An 18,953-nucleotide genomic window follows, 5' to 3' on the forward strand; every position below is an offset into this window, starting at 1 on the left:
GCAAACAAACTAACCAGTTACCTTGGCAGAAAAGGCGAAATCAATGACACAAAAAGAAGAAACACGAGAAACCGATGAAGGACGGCCAAATCGAAGAAGCAACGAAGGTCTTTTGTTGATGAGAATCTAGAGAACACATCATCTGGCAATACAGGCACAAACGTAAGGTTTTGTTGAGTCGGACAATTACCTGAAATCAGTCAAGAAGCAGAAACAAATCGTAGCAATGGATTGAGTAAGAAAGATGAAGAAGCGGAACAATCGAGAGAGATAGATGGGAGATTGGCACTGCGTGTTCTCAATTCTCATACCTACGCTACACGTACAACAGCTGAAAGGACGATTGAACACGTAGCAAATTTACCTGAAATGACGGAACTACCCCTTAGGCAAGCTGGCAGGACAACCTTAAGATGTCTGCTTTCTGACACATATATTAGTAATAATTCTAATCTTGTTTCTTTATTCTCATCTTAATTTGTCTTGTTGGTGCAGTACGAATCTGATTCTAAACTTGCCCAGTAACCCCCCCCCCCTTCCTAAACCCACCTAAACTATACCTGAACTTCCAGTGACACGTCTAAACTTCACGAGGTCCTATTACCCTCCAAACATCCAGAAAACAACAAAAGTTTCACTTAAAAAAAAACTCCCAACTCATTTTTTCAGTGTTATTTTGCTCCTTTGGTGTGGACGCGGCTGTCAAGTAGCAAAATATTTTGTGCTCCTTATATTGGAGGATGTTGAATTTACAAAAAGTAATAGAAGAAATTAAAGTAGTCAAAGGATATAATTGTCACTAATCATTTTTCATTAAAAAAGATTCATTTTCAAAATTGTTATACCATAGTTCTTCCTACATGTTAAGAGAGAATATATACTTTTCTTTATCGTTAGTCTTACTTCATCATCTTTGCACAACATATATTATTGTTACTTTTGACATCTCCTAATGTTCACCTGGCGGATTTGTTTAGCTTTAAATACTCGAATCCATACAGGAAGTTTAAGCAATATTACAAATTTTCAGATATATCTACTGCTTCTGTATCCGTATAAATAGAAATTTATCATACAATCAATACTACTATTGAAAATGGATCAGCCTGTGTGTAATTTTGCAGTTCAAAAACTGGGTGATTTCCTCATACAGGAAGTTAACCTACGTTTAAGTCAGAGAGAGGATGTGCAGTGGCTGCGAAATGAGCTTCTCTTCATGCAGTCTTTCCTCAAAGATGCAGAAGAAAAGCAAAGTAGGGATCAAAGAGTTCAACAATGGGTGTTTGAAACCAACTATTGTTAATAACGTTGTCGCTATACTGGAGACCTACAGCTTCGAGACTGGTAAAGGTGATGGATTTGTTAGTCGTCTCAAGGCTTGCGCTTGCATCTGTAGGAAGGAGACCAAATTCAACAGAGTTGAAAAGGAGATCACATTACTTGAGCAACAAATCATGGATATCTCTCGCAAACGAGAGACTTATGGAATTGCAGTACCAATAACGCAGGAGAAGGGCCAAGTAATCGGCTAAACAATCAGTTCGCCATGGTTAGAACAATGAGGAGAACTACATCCTACGTAGATGACGAACACATTTTTGTTGGCTTTAAGGATGTGGTATAAAGATTGCTAGCTGAACTTCTCAAAGAAGAGCTCGCTGAAACGTCATCTCCATTTATGGCATGGGCGGATTAGGCAGGACAACTCTTGCGAGAAACCATTACATCAGTCCAAATACAGTCTCTAGCTTCCCAACACATGCTTGGGTATGTGTTTCTCAAGAGTACAATACCATGGATCTTCTTAGGAATATCATCAAATTTATCTCAGGACGCACCAAGGAAAATCTAGATTTGTTGGAAAAGATGACTGAGACGGATCTAGAAAGTTACCTTTGTGATCTATTAAAAGAGCGCAAGTACCTTGTGGTGGTTGATGATGTATGGCAGAGATTGAGAAAGACTGAAAAGATCATTTCCAGATAGCAAGAGTGGAAGCAAAGTGATTATTACCACGCGCAAAGAGGATGTCGCTGAAAGAGCAGATGACAGAGGTTCTGTCCAAAGGCTTCGTTTCCTAAGCCGAAAGGAAAGTTGGGACCTCTTTAGTAGAAAACTACTTGATGTTTGGGCAGTGGTTCCAGAAATGGAAAGGTTAGCTAGAGATATGGTGGGAAAATGTGGAGACTTACCTCTTGCAATTGTTGTATTGAGCGGTCTACTTTTGCCTAAAAGGGGACTAGAAGAATGGAAAAAGGTGAAGACACACCTTTGGCGGCATATGAAAGAATTCAGGGGCGGAGCTACACTTGGGATAGGGGTTCATGCGAACCCCCTCCAATGAAAAATTATACTATATATACATGATTAAAATTATTTTTTATGTATATAGAAAAGAAGTCTAACCCCTTCGATAAGTTCGTATGTTCACTTGTGAACCCCCATGGTGAAAACCCTGGCTCCGCCATTGTGAAAGATGACTATATTGAAATCTCCTACATGTTGTCATTGAGCTACAATGATATGCCAAGTGCACTCAAGCAGTGTTTTCTTTACTTTGGTATTTTCCCAGAAGATCAAAACATCCCTACTGAAAACATAATAAAGTTGTGGATGGCCTAGGGTCTCATACCAAGAGGAGAAGAAAGAAAGGAGGATGTCGTTGAAAGTTACTTGAATGAGCTGATAAGATGAAATTTGATTCAAGTGGCTAAAACATTTTGGGAAAAAGTTGTTAAATGTAGGATTCACGATCTACTTCGGGATCTTGCAATAAAAAAGGCACCGGAGGTAAACTTTTTTGACATTTATGATCTAAAAAAACACTCTGTATCCTCCTCACAAAGGTACCTCTCACTTGATCTTTCTAACTTGAAGTTAAGGTCAATTATGTTCTTTGATCCAGAATCTTGTAACCCGGGTCTTATAAACTTCCATAGTGGTTTCCAACATGGCATAATACATAAAAATGCCCTTTAACTCGTCCTCAAATCACACCTACGACCCCTAACTTTGGATGTTCACAAGTAGGCACTTAAACTTGTATATAGTTGAACAAGTAGACAAACATATCCTATGTGTCATAATACACGTAGGACGCCATGTAGGACAAGAAATGGTCACGTAAGACGTCACATAGGGCACATGTGTCTACTTGTTCAACTTTATACAAGTTTAAGTGCCAACTGTGCATACTCAAAGTGGGAGATCACATGTGATCTGAGCCAAGTTAAAGGGCATGTTTATGTATTATACCTTCAACATCTATATGTGCTACACTTGGAAATTTGTTCTGTCACCGAATCTAAGTCACCTGATTCCATACAAAGCTTGTACCACCTCAAATCTTAAGATTGTCAGGTATCCATGATCTTCCCTCCTCCATTGGCAACCTCAAGAATTTACACACCTCAGGTAATCTCAGACATTTAGTTGCTCCTTATTCAGAATCTCTGAAATGTATAAGCAAACTGACAAGCCTTCAACTTCTTCATTACATTAGTTGTGATTAATGGAAAGATGTTTGAGAATTATCTATGTATCATGTTAAGACATTTTACTCCCTGAACAACATTAGCAGCTTAAAAAAACCTTAGTACTCTCATATTGGTTTACAAATATGATGAATAGTTCCCAGCTCTTGAATTTATTAAATCTAGTCAAAAGCTTCACAAATTGGGGTTGGATGGGAGAATAGAGAAACTGCCTCTGATGGACTCATTTCCAAATTCCATCACACTGATGAGCCTTTTTCACTCAGAACTCATGGATGATGCGATGCCTATTTTAAGAATGTTGCCAAACCTAAGGAATCTTGAACTAGAAGCAGCTTATGAAGGAAAAGAAATTACCTGCAGCGACAACAGCTTCAGTTAACAATATATGATGGCACACATCATTTTTTCAGAAAAAGGCCATTGACTAAGTACCTGCTGCTGCTAATAGAAATTCAGGATCACTTGACTGTTCAATGCTAATAGAGATACCTGCCACCTCCCATCAGCAATAGGTGACTCTATCCACCAAGGACTAGGACAGATGGGAAAATATCACCTAGTGTTTTTTATCTTGCTGAAATTTAAACCTAAGACCTCATGGTTCTCAGCCACTTCCTAATGTGATCAACTCAAGTTGGATCGTAGTAGTAGTCTTACATACCTCAATACAATAGACAAACTAGTGACTGGAAGAAGAGGGGCTGGGCTTGATTCTTGAAGCAATTAGCTTGTATTCTTGAGATTTTTTGTTGAGAGGATGAAAAAGAAAAGAAATGTTCTACTGGAAAGAGCAAAAAAAAGAAACGTAATAAACTGTAGAATTTTATTTTTTTTGGATCAGAATCCATACCAACTCTTCCACGAATATTCTATGAATGAATGTGGGTCACATAATGCAACAACAGATTAGTACAACTAAACATAGTAACATGGAATGGATTCTGAATCAACTTCATCCCAAAAGAACCTGGTGGCAGGTCAATGAGGGAAAGTGGTCGGATATTTCACATATCAGGATTAGCTTCTTCTGGAATTACACTCAACGTAGCAGTAACATCATTGGCTCTTTTCACCACTGCATTCAATTGTTTCCCAATGTTGTCACCCATTATATCAATTATCTCCTTTATAGTCCCAACAGGATTTCCATCAAATTCAACAACCACGTCACTAGGGTGAAATCCAGCTCGATCAGCAGGGGACCCTGGAGTCACCATTGATACAAGAACTCCCTTGTTGACTTTTGGGAAAGATGGATCTCTTTCCTGAAGCTGTGCAACAACCATATCATTTAGATCGAGCATTTTCAAACCCAACCAAGGTCGAATAACTCTCCCCCTATTCTTGAAGTGGTCTATAATCTTGGTAACAGAATCAATTGGTACGGCAAAGCCCAAACCATCAGCTGCCAGTACTTTCATGATATTAACTCCGACTACTTCTCCATCGACATTTACCAGAGGTCCTCCAGAATTTCCAGCATTAATAGCACAATCAGTCTGCAGATACTCTCGCCGCATGCCTCCAAGTCCAAGATCACTACTTTTACGATCGACGCAGCTCACAATGCCTGCTGTAATTGTATTTTGGAGGGAAAGGGGGCAACCCATAGCCACCACCCAATCCCCAGGGCGAAGCTTGTTTGAAGTGCCAAGTTTTGCAGTTGGAAGTGGAGTTCTAGATTTTATCTTAACAATTGCAATATCAGAATGCAAATCCGCATTGACCACGGTACCCTCAAATACACGGCCATCTTGCATAGTCACATCAACCTTTCCTTTTGATGAAATACTCAAGCCTTGAAAATCAACCACATGGGCACAAGTCAAAATAGTGCCATCAGCATCTATTATAGTTCCTGATCCTATACTCCTTCCAGCGCTCAATCCGTGAAAGCCCCTTGATACTGAGATATTAACAACCGCAGGACCAACAGTGGCAGCCGCATTGGCAATAGTATCTCGTCCGAAACAATTACAACAATTACGTTTCTCACCATCGTCATCTTCCCCAGAACCTTCTTTCTTCGCATTCCCAGGTGAGTCCAAACCAATTCTAGCAAAAGACGATGGGAAAATATACAGTTGAGATTGGTCGGCCGGAAGAAAAGCAGGACGAACAAGTCTGTCTTTCAAAGAATCTTTTAAGGGATCTGGTAGCGAAACCAAAATTGATGTTCCTGGAATCAACATTTATCAGAAATTCACAAAAAAAAAAAAAAGTACTAAGAATAGCAACAACAAAAAAGTATTAGAATAGAAAAATTGATTTGATTATTAAAAATGCTCACTTGAACTGGTGATTTCATTGCTAGAAAAAAATCCAGCAGCAGCCAAAGCTAATACAGCAGTGAAGGGTTTTTCATTGGAATTTGATAATTTTCTCAGAAAACGAAAACGTTTCATGAGTGCTTGATCGATACACTCCTTCAATCGAATATTTCAGGGGTCAATTGATTATTCTAAAACCCAGAAACTGTGAAGAATTCTTCTTGGGGCCTTCTCGAATCAACCGATACAAGGTGGAAAGTTGTGTATACAACTTAGGAGTTAATTGGGGTAAGGTAAAAGCGAAAGGACAAAATTGCCCTTGAAGAACTTTGCTGGCCAGTGAGCTCACTTATACCTTCAATTATAATTAATAATAATACTTTTACAAAATTATAATTGAGTAGCATTATTTTGCCCTAGACAAGCACTTGTTTTACTCCTGTTACTTTACCTTTTTTTTATTTTTTCACTCCACTGTTTCATTTCCTCAAATATAATTGTATCTTCTATCTTTTTAAAATCTTATTTTTTATAATTTTATTTTTTATTTTAATTTTTTTTTCACTTTATTTTCTCTCTTCTATTTTTCTTCTTTTTTTCTTTTTCATTTTTTATTTATTTTTTTCTTTTTTGTTTTCTTTTTTTTTTTCACTCGCTCATATTTGAAAATAATTATATTCATGATCTTCAAAATTTTGAAATAAAATATTATTACTATTTTTCTCTCTCTTTCACTCTCTTATATCTTTATCTTTTTTTAGTTGTTGGTTTTTTTTCATCATTTTAATTTTTTTATTTTGATTTCTTTTTATTTTTTATTTTTTCCTTTCGCTTTATTTTCTCTCTTTTATTTCTTTTTTTTCCTTTTTCATTTTTTCTTTATTTTTTTTCTTTATCATTTTCTTTTTTTCCTTTCTCATATCTTTTTTTCTTTTCCTATTTTCATTTTTTTTTGCACTTCTTTTTTTCATTTTTTTTCTTTTTCTATTTTTGTTTTTTTTGTTTTTTTATTCTATTGTCTCTAACTTTTATTTTTAAAAGATAAATATGTATATCACATATATATATTCAAAAAATATACAAAATACATAATCATACAGATCTGGATATGTATTTAAAGTACAAAACATACATATGTATCTGCATATGTATTTACAGAAATACATATATCACTCATATGTATATAAATATATAGGACACAAAATCTTTATAACAAAAAGGACAACTATATACATATACATATACATATAGGTAATAAAAAAAATATATGATACATATCGTAAACAGTGAAAAATATAAATAAATACATATGTTACCAGGGGCGGATTTCATGTATATGGTGGGGGTTCCTGGAACCCAGCAACTTTCGTGCGATTCTTGTATTTATATTTAAAAATCTAGTAAATATATAAGAATTATAAGTTGAGAACCCTTAAATGAAGTGTGTTATTGGTCTAGTGGTAAAGAAGGAGCTTGCTAAAGCTTTGTAGGTCTTCTTGGTTGTGGGTTCTAGCCCCATCACCTACTATATTTAATTTTTATTTTGCTCAAGGAACCCACAAACTTTAAATTCTGGATCCGGTACAAAAATAAATATAGATATGCATTTATATATACAAAATACAAATACATGCATATGTCTCTAAAAAATTTATAATACATTTGTGACATAATACATTTTCCTAATTGCTCTTGAACTACACATTTCTTCTTGTTCATGTAGACACCATGAATATTCTTATGACAAAAAACCGTGTATTGCTCCTTTGATAACATCGCCTTAATACGTTTTTCAATATCATTAACTGTGTGACATCCTATATGTGGTGCAAACCTTAGAAGTACTCTTGTCATGAATATATGATCACGCAACACATATAGAACAAAATAATGACATAAATCTATATTACATGTATTTTTTATAAAAATATAATACAAAATACATAGTATGCATATGTTTTCTTTTACATAATATATATTACATTACAATATATATATAACTCTGCATATGTATTTACAAAATACATGTTTGATCCATATATATATATACTATACAAAAAATACAAATATGATTCTGATATGTATTTATGAAATATATATCATATTCATATTAAACAATAACAAACATAACTATACTATATATCTTCATATGTATTTGTGAAATACAAAGGTGACTAATATAAAGCAAGAATATACATATGGATCGGGTATGTATTCTGTAAATACATATGCAGAGCTATATTGTAATACCCCAAAAATTTCAATCGTAGTAGAACCATGCTTCAAGCTCATGAGAAATAAATTTTAGTTATTTGGTAGTTTTATGATCAAGTTGATGTGTATTAAGGCCTTAAATATGTCCTAGCTATTAGGCGAATCAAAACATCCCTTACCGATTGAATTCTTGAGAAGAATATTGCCTTAGTCAACTTCAAATGAGCATATCTTTCATTCTACAAGGAATTTTTGAGCTCATGACACACCAACAGATAGATAATTGAATATATTTCCAAAGATACCAATTTTGTCCGAATCCAATAATGGGGTAAAAAGTTATGACTGTTTTATTGAGAGCTTTCAGAACTGCCCAGGAGCGATGGGAAGGCTGACGGACCGTTAAGTCAGCAACGGACCGACGCTTTGGCCGTCGCAACTGAGGCAGTAAGACCATTTTCTGGCCCAAAACTGACAGTTTGAGTGATGGTCAGTCACCAGAGTGACGATCCGTTACCCAGACCGTCAATTTTGTCCGAAACAGCGCTGAAATGACATTTTAAAGGGATTTTTGGATTTTTTTTTCCACCATTTTTAACACCTAATTACATCAAATCAAAGCACATAACTGCATATTCATCCATAGCATCAAAATTAGGGTTCCTTTCAAGATCAACCCTCAAGAACAAGGTTCAAACCCTTTTTCAAGAAAACTCAAAAATCAAAACATCACCTTTCAAGAACCTTCAAGAAAAGCCTCCAAGAACATTCTCAAGGCTTCAAAAGTCAAATTGTTCCATTGAATCAAGCCAGATAAGGTATGTGGGGTTTTGAACAAGGATAAATTTTTCATCCTTGTGCCAAAAGACTTACTTTAAATTACAAATTACTGAGTTTTGTATGATCTCCCATGAAATTTAAGTTAGGGTTTATACCCAATGTTGTTAATTGCATGATTTTGAGATTTTAAGTTATTTGAATAATGAATTACATGTCTATTTTCAAAAATTTATGCATATGATCATATTTTCCTGATTTTAAGTTGAATTATGAATATTTGTATTATCAAGCATGAACTTTATAGTGTTTGTCATGAAATTGAAGCATGGGTCACTAAGCCCTAGTTTTTATGTTGACATTTCAAGAATGACTATGTTTTAAGCATCTCATGATTAGCTATTTTTAAATTTTGATAAAGAAAGTTAATTTATTAATCCTAAACTAAGATAGGAACCCACATTATTTTGATATAAGGCAAAGAGAGGTAAAGTTAGCTTCTATTATATATTATTATACTAATTAAGATGGATTTACTAAAAGTTCTAACCTTAAGTATGAGAGTAGTATTGAGCACCGAGTTGGGTATGGTTCCAAGGTCTCATACCCTAGAACTACGAGCCACCGTAGGATTATAATTTACCCCAAGTGGATTAAGATAGTGATCACTTAAGTTAAGGTTCTATTCTAATTGCAAGGGTAGAACAACTCTCCCCAACGTGGAAAAGACGTTGGACTCCATGTCAGCTCACATAGTTTATGTCGGTTAGAAGAAACTCCCAAGTTTCCAAAGTCCTACCCTCCTCAAGATAAAAGCATAAGTTTTGAAAATTATTGTTTTAGAATTCCTTTTTGCTTACAAGCTTTGAGAATAAGAGGAGAATACAGATTTTAGAACTAAGTATAATGACTCATGAGATTTATGCTACATGTTTCATTATTCATGATTTATGAGATTTAGATTTCAGATTTATTCAAGCTATGTGAGTCATTTATATCACCATGCATGGTTTTATAAAGAGTAATGATATTGTTGACTTAATGCATACACCCCCATATACTCAGTACATCCTCAAAGTACTGATCCACGTATATGTCTATGTGCTACATTGTCTCATAATGTAGGTACAAGATCTAGTAGGCACATTTAGACTCAGACAGTTGCAGATTCTAGCCGTCAAGGTAGTGTCTTCCTACTTCGGGGACTTCAGTTGGATTTATTTATGTTGTGTCTTTTCTTATTCATATGTATGGATTAGCAATAGTTGGAGTAGCTTCCCAACTATTTATAGTCAGTATAGTAGAGGCTTCACAAATGTCAGTTAGAGTCAGTATTGTAATTTTAGTCCCCCTCTTCAGACTTTATTAGAATGTAAAAGTGGTATCAGTATTGTGTTTTACAGATTTCAGCATTTCTCTATGTTTCTGCATAGTAAACTCCGTCATTCTTTCATATTTAATCAATTTCTTAGTAGTATGCCATTGGAAGGGTTAACTTGGGATCACTTGTGGTCTTAAGCACTGTGTGACGTCTCGGGACAGATTTTTGGGGTGTTACATATATGTATTTTGTACGGTGTTAAATTTATCTTTGAACTGTTCTATGTCATTCTAGAGGGTAACATATGTACTTATTTGTATTTTTTACTGTTTAAGATATGTATCATGTATCTCTTGATTAACTATATGTATATGTATTAGTTGTCCTTTTTGTAATTACAAATTCATATTTATATGTATTTTTGTACGGTGTTGAATTTATGTTTGAACTATTCTATGTCATTTTAGAGGGTAACATATACTTATTTACATTTTTTACTGTTTAAAATATGTATCATCTATTTTTTTATTACCTATATGTATAGGTATATAGTTGTCCTTTTACTATAGAGATTTTGTGTCCTATATACTTATATGTACATATGAGTCAAATATGTATTTCTGTAAATACATACGCAGATATATATATGTATGTTTTGTACTGTAAATATATATGCAGATCTGTATGTCAATTTATTTTGTGTATTTTTTGAATATATATATGTGATATAGATATTTGTCTTTTAAAAATAAAATATAGAGATAGAAGAGTAAAAAATGAAGAAAATAGAAAAAGACAAAAAATAAAAAAAGATTGCAAAAAAAAGAAGAGAAAAAAGGTAAAAAAAAAAAAAAAAAAAAATAAAAAAAAAAAAAAAATAGAAAAAAACAAGAAGAAAATGAAAATAGGAATATAAAAAAAATATGAGAAAGGAAAAAAAATAAGAAAATGAAAAAGAAAAAAAAAGGAGAGAAAATAAAGTGGAAAGAAAAAAGAAATAATAAAAAAGTAAAACGATAAAAAAAATTAACAAGAAAAAAAAGTTAGAGATATAAGAGAGTGAAAGAGAGAAAAAAACAGTAATGATGCTTTATTTTGAATTTTTGAAGATCATGAAGATAATAATCTTTCAGATTTGAGTTTGATTTGAAAAAAAAATCTACTAATTGAAATAAAAGTAATTTATGGAAAAAGAATCTACTGCAGTAATTTATGAAAAAGAAATTTACTGCTTCCTTATTCAACACAATTAATTTGAGTAAAACAAGGACATAAAATCTTGTTGTATATGTATTTTAGTAGCAACACTTTTATAAAATGCAAAATACAACTTGCTATTTTTCGTAATTATGAAACAACTGCTATAAAAATTCTAATTATAGCTATAAGTTTGCTACTTATAAAAAATTTCCTTACAACTATGACTTAAACATAAAGGGTGAGGTGTTACAATATCTCCCCTTTGGGGTTATTCATCCTCGAATGAAGGTTATAAACTCATGAAAAATTTTATGCACAAGAATTAGTGAATGAAATTTTTACTAAAGAACTTTTCTCAAGATTTATATATACCCACCATAATATGCAAGCTCCAAAACAGCCCACCTAGAGAAAATATAGGCATGAATTAGAACATTCAACGCTATCACTATAATCACTGCAGGACCTCTTTGTAGTTAACACTATAAGATTTTTTTTCCTGCTTACCTAGCATCTCTACAATCCGCAACTTCATGAAATTCTAAAAGGGGCATACAATGTAATTTCATCTAACTACTTTACACAACTAAACATTATCTATCATTTCATGTAAATCAGCCCACACCAGTCAAATCTGGTCAAAGTTTAAAAAAATTGAAATTAAATGTTTTTCCAATATACACTATATATACGCACCTATATACATTTTAAATACGTTAAACAATGTAAATATAACATATATACGCTAAACATATGCTACTTTAGAAAATATATACACATGTATATGTTAAATATATATTGACGTGCCCTATTTCGAACTGGTTGAAATAGCACACGACATGTGGTGGTCGTTATGACTCTTGGGTTTTGAAAATTATTTTTTTAGAGTCTCCACCTAACTTTTTAGGAAAAATAGGAAAAAACTATTTTTATGTAGAAAAACTCTGTTTTTGGTCTTTCAAAAACTTTTTGAGATTCTGAGTAAGGGTTTTGGTTACTCGAGGGGAAGGTGTTAGGCACCCCTCAAAGCCTATCCGAAGATAGTCCTTATACTCAGTTTAGGAAAATGTTTAAAAAATTATTGCTTCGTTATTTGTTGATACGAGTACGATCATGACCATGGACACTTTTTGAGTATTTTGAAGATCACCTAAAAGAATGCACAAGTGTGAAGAAGGCTCAAACCTGCCCCTAAAGTGCACTTCATGGGCGGCTTTGGATCCCTTTAATGAAAGGACCCTTTTGTCATTTGTCTCTTATTTTGTAATGTAATATAAATAGAACATTTGTAGGGTTTTTGGTCTTTAGTTGTTTAAAGATATTGAAAGAACACTTCTCTTAGAGAGAGAGAGTAAACCAAAACTATGGCATTGCACAAGTGTGGAATCATTTATGTGTTGTATTTTGCTTGATACATTGGTGCTTGAGTGGTGGACTCCTCTCTTGTATCATTATAAGAGATAGGTAATTGTGGTGTGTAGTGTTAAGGGTCGAAGAGTGGAATAGGCTTTTGGGTTCTTTAGATTATACCTCCATTTGTCTACCTTTCTATCTTTATCTTGTTGTAACTTTGTAGTTTGCATTGTAGTAGTGAAGCCATGTGGATTATTGTTATTATTGTTCCTTTTATTGTTGTTAATATAGTTTGGTGGTTGACTAATTTTGGTGTTAAACACTTTGTAAACTCTTCTTTCTTGTTCTTGTTCTTGAATTCGAGAGTGGTTACTAAAAGAGATCCACGGTTTCTTGCACTAGTGGACTATTTGGTGTGTGTTTATTGTGTTTCTAAGTTACTCTTGTATCATTTGGTATCAGAACTTTTGGTTGATTTTGTTCCAACAGAATCAATCTTGGGATTGGTAGTTGAAAAATACTAAAAAAAAGAGAAAAAATTGTGTTTTTGAGATCTTATTCTTGGCCGAAAGTTGTATCTTGTTGTTGTCTTAGTCGAAAACTTATTTGTGTGTCTAGGTCTAGTAATCTTTTTGTTAGTCTAGTGTGTTTCTTGTGTTAGTTTCTTGATTCACTAACACTAAAGGTGTCAAGATCTATATTTGAGCTAGAACTTGTTGAAGTTTTGTTGTGAAGTTGAAAGGTGGTCGTGTGTTGTGGTGTTGTTGTGAAGAATTAGAGTGGGCGTTGAAGGTGTGGTTGTTGTAGTTCTTGAAGATTGTTGCTGTGTTCATCCTTTTCTTCACCTAGTCTTATAACTTAACCAATAAAAAGTTCACAATAGATTCAAAAAGTTGAAGATAAAAGTTGTAAAACTTGTTGGTGAAAGGACTTGAACCCATCAGTTTCTAGACTTGACATCAACTTTTTCAACCACTTTTCCTTGTTTCAAGGGCCTTGTTTTGTGGGAATAATAATAGTCAAGTCAAGACCTGTGTTTGAAAATTGAAAAAGTTCCAAGGCTTGTAGTCTTCCCTCCATTAACCAAAATTCACCATTTCAAATTGTTAAGTGATCAAGACTTCAAATTGTTGAATAAAATGGCACCAAAATAGTGACCAATTGTGAGTTGCCACATCATTACTTTTACTATTCACGTAACATATTTTAAGCTCAAATTTTGATCTCTTAGTTTCATTTTATTGTGTCTTTAGTTTTGTTTGTTGACTCCAAATATAACTTACAAGCTAGTACTAGATTGTAAGTTAGTTTTGAAACTATTCTTCACATTTATGTTCCTTTGTGTGTTTATTTTTTTGAGTCGTTGTAAAGTCTTGGTCCAACTCTCAAGCATGGAATACAATCAAGCTTGCCACACTTGTGTGAGTGAGTAAAGAAACCCGAGAGGCAAAGAACTAAAGAGAGAGTGTGAGGACCTTTCTTTTACAACTAACTCGTTTATTATTTTGTAGGTAACTTCCTAAGTCCAATAGAATTCGAGGGGACAACCTCGCAAGCCGTGGATAATAATATCCTTAGTACTATCTTGGCCGGGATTGATTCTCTAAACCGATGCATGGCAAAGGTACAAACGGATGTATCTTCATTTCATTAGGTGAGAGGTTGAATACTGTGGAAAGTAGAAGAAACTCTCGTGCTTTTATGCCTCGACACCATGTCTCCTCAAGTGGACATGACTAAAACACCTCCACCACCATTACCCCCGAAGTTTTGCACCAAATGTTCAATCCTCCAAGACCCCTACAAAATACCACAAGCCAAGTCCCAGATACCTCTCAAACCCGAGACCAAGATAGGCCAATCCACTAAGTCCAACATGAAGGATTTAGCAACCAAATGCCACCAAACCCGAACCCTCCAATCCAAGCTCTATTAAACCAAAGACCATACTTTTCTCCAAATCCAAATAGACCCGTCCATGTTGAAAGATATGGTAGAGGGGAGCAACATGAGGGATATGGGCTGTATGATGATGTTTACTTGAGGGAAAAAATAATGAGGGATAGACATGGTAATCTAGGCCGAGAGGTGAGAGATGGTCCCCAAAACCGAGACTTGGGCATAAACTCCATCAAAGTTAGCCTTCTAATCTTCAAGGGTGAGAGTGATCCCGAGTCTTATCTTGCTTGGGAGTCATCTTGTGATAATATATTCCAACTTAATGATCTCACCGAAGAAAATAAAATTTGTTACGCGATAGCTCACTTTGAAGGATATTCTAATATGTGGTGGGAGTATGTTAAACGGTTTGGGAATGCGATGATTGAGGGATAACCTCCTCCTTGGTTTCGGTTGAAGAATCTTATGTGGAAAAGATACTTGCCCGACACTTATAGACATGAGCTCCTTGCCAAATTATACAGTTTGAGGCAAGGGAGCTAGAGTGTCATGGCTTACTACGATGAATTTCAACAATTGATGTTGAAACTAGATCACCGGAGAGAACAAGTGAGTCATGACATCGTGCGCTTCAAATTCGGGTTGAACAAGGACATTTCCACTCGCATGACACTTCATAACTTCGACACCATTGATGACATCTTCCAAGCGGCATTGGAGGTTGAAAGGGAGCTCAAAGAGAGCTCATTCATGGCTGTCCAAATCGAGAGCACCAAGGCTGCCCCAAAACAGTCCACTACATATGAAGGTAAACCAATTTCCACTTCCAATTTCAAGGGATTTCAATGTTTCAAATGCCAAGGGTGGGGACATAAGGATAGTGAGTGTCCAAACTAAAGGAACGTGATCCTAAGGGAGGGAAAATTGTACTACCTTAAGGAAGAAGTAGTAATTGAATCGGCAAGTTTGATGGAAAGCCTTAAGATGGAGAGCACGAAGAGGTTAAAATGCAAGGTGAGGAAGATGGAGAAGATGCGTGGCCGTGTGAAGGAGATTGTGAAGTGCCTTTGTAAAAGAGGTGAGGTCATGAATTTGTGGGCAAATTCCTCTCAAGATGGAGAGGATGATACGAGTACGATCATGACCATGGACACCTTTTAAGTATTTTGAAGATCACCTAAAAGAATGCACAAGTCCAAGTGTGAAAAAGGCTTAAAACTGCCCCTAAAGTTCACTCCACGAGCGGTTTTGGAGCCCTTTAATGAAAGGGCCCTTTTGTCATTTGTCTCTTATTTTATAATGTAATATAAATAGAACATTTGTAGGGTTTTTGGTCTTTAGTTGTTTAAAGATATTGAAAGAACACTTCTCTTAGAGAGAGAGAGTCTAAACCGAAACTATGGCATTGCACAAGTGTGGAATCATTTATGTGTTGCATTTTGCTTGATACGTTGGTGCTTGAGTGGTGAACTCCTCTCTTGTGTCATTGTAAGAGATAGGTGATTGTAGTGTGTAGTGTTAAGGGTCCAAAAGTGGAATAGGCTCTCGGGTTCTTAAGATTATATCTCCAGTTGTCTACCTTTCTATCTTTATCTTGTTGTAACTTTGTAGTTTGCATTGTAGTAGTGAAGCCGTGTGAATTGTTGTTGTTATTATTGTTCCTTTTATTGTTGATAATATAGTTTGGTGGTTGGCTGTTTTTGATGTTAAACACCTTGTAAACTCTTCTTTCTTATTCTTGTTCTTGAATCCGAGAGTGGTCACCAAAAGGGGTCCACGGTTTCTTGTACTAGTTGACTGTTTGGTGTGTGTTTCTTGTGTTTCCAAGTTACTCTTGTATCATTTGCTGAAGATAGTGATAAAAATACTCTTATTGTTTTGAAAAAGAAAATTTGAAGTATATGCAACACACTACCACAATATACAAGGATATAGTTTATTATAAAATATATGCATGAAAATAATAGAGTAAAAAAAATTCGACATTGGTATTTTATAAAATTCAATGGCTTATAATTTTATGAAAATGTAAAGTTTAGTAACCCATAAGGGTAGATATGTTGATGAATTAGTAACTAAGTAAAATATTTACAATTTCAAGACCGTGTGAAATTCATTTTCTTATGAAAATTATTATTCATGCCTAAGAATATAAAATAATTTATGTTTAAGAGTAAATTTATATAGATGCACTTACTGTGAAATAAAGATGTATGTAGCGTCGAGACATACTAATTCTTGATTAAAATAGATTAGCGTGTACAAAACATGGCAATGTTCTTTTTTTTTTTTTTTTTTTTTGAGATTTTGAAATAATGGTTAAAAAAACTTAATAGCGGAATATGGATATATGGTTGAAATAATAGTGATAGATTGGGATAAATAATGATGATACAGAAATACCTTATATATTGTAGCGCATATATATAAATATACCTCGCATTTAGTCTTTTTGAAATCTGAAAAAGATAAGCTCAAGAAAATGTTAAAAAAATTGAAATGTTAGAATTGTTGAAATAAATTAATGAATAAATTTTACCAAAAATTCGAGTTTGACAATTAAATTAGTTCTGAAATTTTATTTATTATTTTAGAAAGTCATAGAGATTATTACATTAATTTCATAAAATAATTTTGGAGGTGAAAAGTTAACTTTCAAAAGAATTAGTCAAGTATTGAAACAACAAACTCTATATCCTTTTATGAGTTAATTAATCGTGTTTATTTATAAAAATCGAGACGATAAGCCATTTCTAAAAGGATCGACGAATAATAAAGAAAAATAAGTTCAATAATCTAGTAAAGCCACCGTAAACAAATCCAACAACGAGAGTTAGTTATATAAAAAACTCAACATGAAAAAAATTTAACCGAAAGAATGCAAGGAATACTAGACTCCGTTTAGGAGTTTTGACTTCTAATTTGCGTGACTTCAAAGCTCTGCGATCCTAATAGCGATTGACTCAATATTTTGGATCAAAACGAGTCCCATTGCGGAACTTCGATGCCCAAGTTACATGTAAAAATAAAGAGAGATAAGGATTAGTAAGAAAAGTAAAAAATAAAAAAAATAATCAAGCACATAAAGTATATAAGCAACAACATAAGTCACAAGCGAATAAAGATTGAGCCTGTGAACTTATTCCAAATGTCTGGAATAATCAAAAAGAGTCCCCGTGTTGCTTGGCCAAGGTGCATAGCAAACTCCTCTAAATAAATGGTCACTTTAAAGAATTGTTGCTTAGGACTTTGAGGACATATTTGATAGTTTTGGGTTTGAACAAATATGGAACATTCGGTATTTCAAAATGTGCAACTAATCACCCTTTTCAATGACCAAATAATATTTCTTTCACCATAACACACAACAACAAAAGCTTCCTTTTCTAATTTTCAAGGGAAAAATAAAGTACTCCAAATATGATGATTAGGCAAGAGATAAATACACTAAGCGCGTACCTGACAGATCGTTACTCAAATACAACTCACAAGTACAGGCAACTACGGGCAAACGACTCCACCACTAAACTATTTTTTAACAAATGGTTATTCCACTCTGTAGGAAATCAAGACCAGTTTCAAGCTGAAAATTTCCAGTGGGTAGGAGCGTGATTGTGTAAACTGATCCAACCAAAACAACTTTCAACGACTCACTAATGGGGACCTTAACGTTCATATGGAATAAGGGGAGGAATACGTCCTTCCCAAAAATGTTTCCTGTGACTATACACAAACAAATGCACAAGTAGATATGAGAATGATGGACAAATTTGATGATTTCGGATTTAAACAAATATTGAACTTAACATCCAGTATTTTAGAATGTGCAATTCCTAAGCTAAATATATGAAAAGGTAGAAATCACCCTTGTAACCACCGGCAATCTCTCCTATACCATAACATATCACGCAACAACAAAATTCCCAATCCTTGTTTCCGAAGAACCGTACTCCCTAACGACATTTTTATTCTTTTTTTTTTAAAAACAATATCATTCTATCCGAATCTTAACATAACTTCAACTAACCTAACCACAATCACGGGAAAAGGATATGAGAAAGCATCATATTTCTTTTCAAAAGAGGACTTGCTTTGGTCAAAATAGAACGATAAACAACCCCAGGCATAGCTGGATGTAAACAATGCTATTGAAACGGAATTTCATCGCGGCCTAAATTTGAAACAGGGAGCACCAACACTAATATGATTTTAACTCCAAAATAACATAATGTATTGACTCAACATGGTATAAATTTCCAGAATCCAAATCTATACTCATTCACCAAGTGACAACTTAACCGATACCAATTTGAACCATATCATGCTTCCGGAGTTGGTTTTGCGAATAAATAACAATAACATAACATCGACTGGAAAACGCTACGGGGTTACATGTCCACATACCAACGAGTTTGCATGTCA

The 18,953-nt window shown here is 34.2% G+C and overlaps 1 protein-coding gene and 2 pseudogenes across 3 annotated transcripts in view; 2 read left to right on the forward strand and 1 right to left on the reverse strand.

The window, feature by feature from the left end:
* The window catches only part of LOC107863029 (putative protease Do-like 14), a 13,666-nt gene extending 7,574 nt beyond the window's left edge, over positions 1 to 6,092 (reverse strand). The window contains exons 1-3 of one of the 3 annotated variants that reach the window (XR_007055650.1): positions 5,788 to 6,044; positions 4,465 to 5,676; positions 22 to 142 (exon numbers count right to left, since the gene is read on the reverse strand). Coding sequence is in view for 1 of the 3 variants with exons in the window: in XM_016708782.2 (XP_016564268.1) it covers positions 4,502 to 5,676; positions 5,788 to 5,902 (1,290 nt within the window). In the remaining 2 variants the exon portion in view is untranslated. Of the gene's footprint in view, positions 1 to 21; positions 143 to 4,303; positions 5,677 to 5,787 lie in introns of those variants that run through there. The other 2 variants (XR_007055651.1, XM_016708782.2) reach the window with 2 other exon arrangements.
* Positions 993 to 2,356, forward strand: LOC107863030 (annotated as a pseudogene).
* LOC107863031 lies at positions 3,116 to 4,136 on the forward strand (annotated as a pseudogene).
* Positions 6,093 to 18,953: the final 12,861 nt, after the last annotated feature.

Source organism: Capsicum annuum, chromosome 5 (assembly GCF_002878395.1).
Source record: "Capsicum annuum cultivar UCD-10X-F1 chromosome 5, UCD10Xv1.1, whole genome shotgun sequence".
Lineage (NCBI taxonomy): Eukaryota > Viridiplantae > Streptophyta > Magnoliopsida > Solanales > Solanaceae > Capsicum > Capsicum annuum.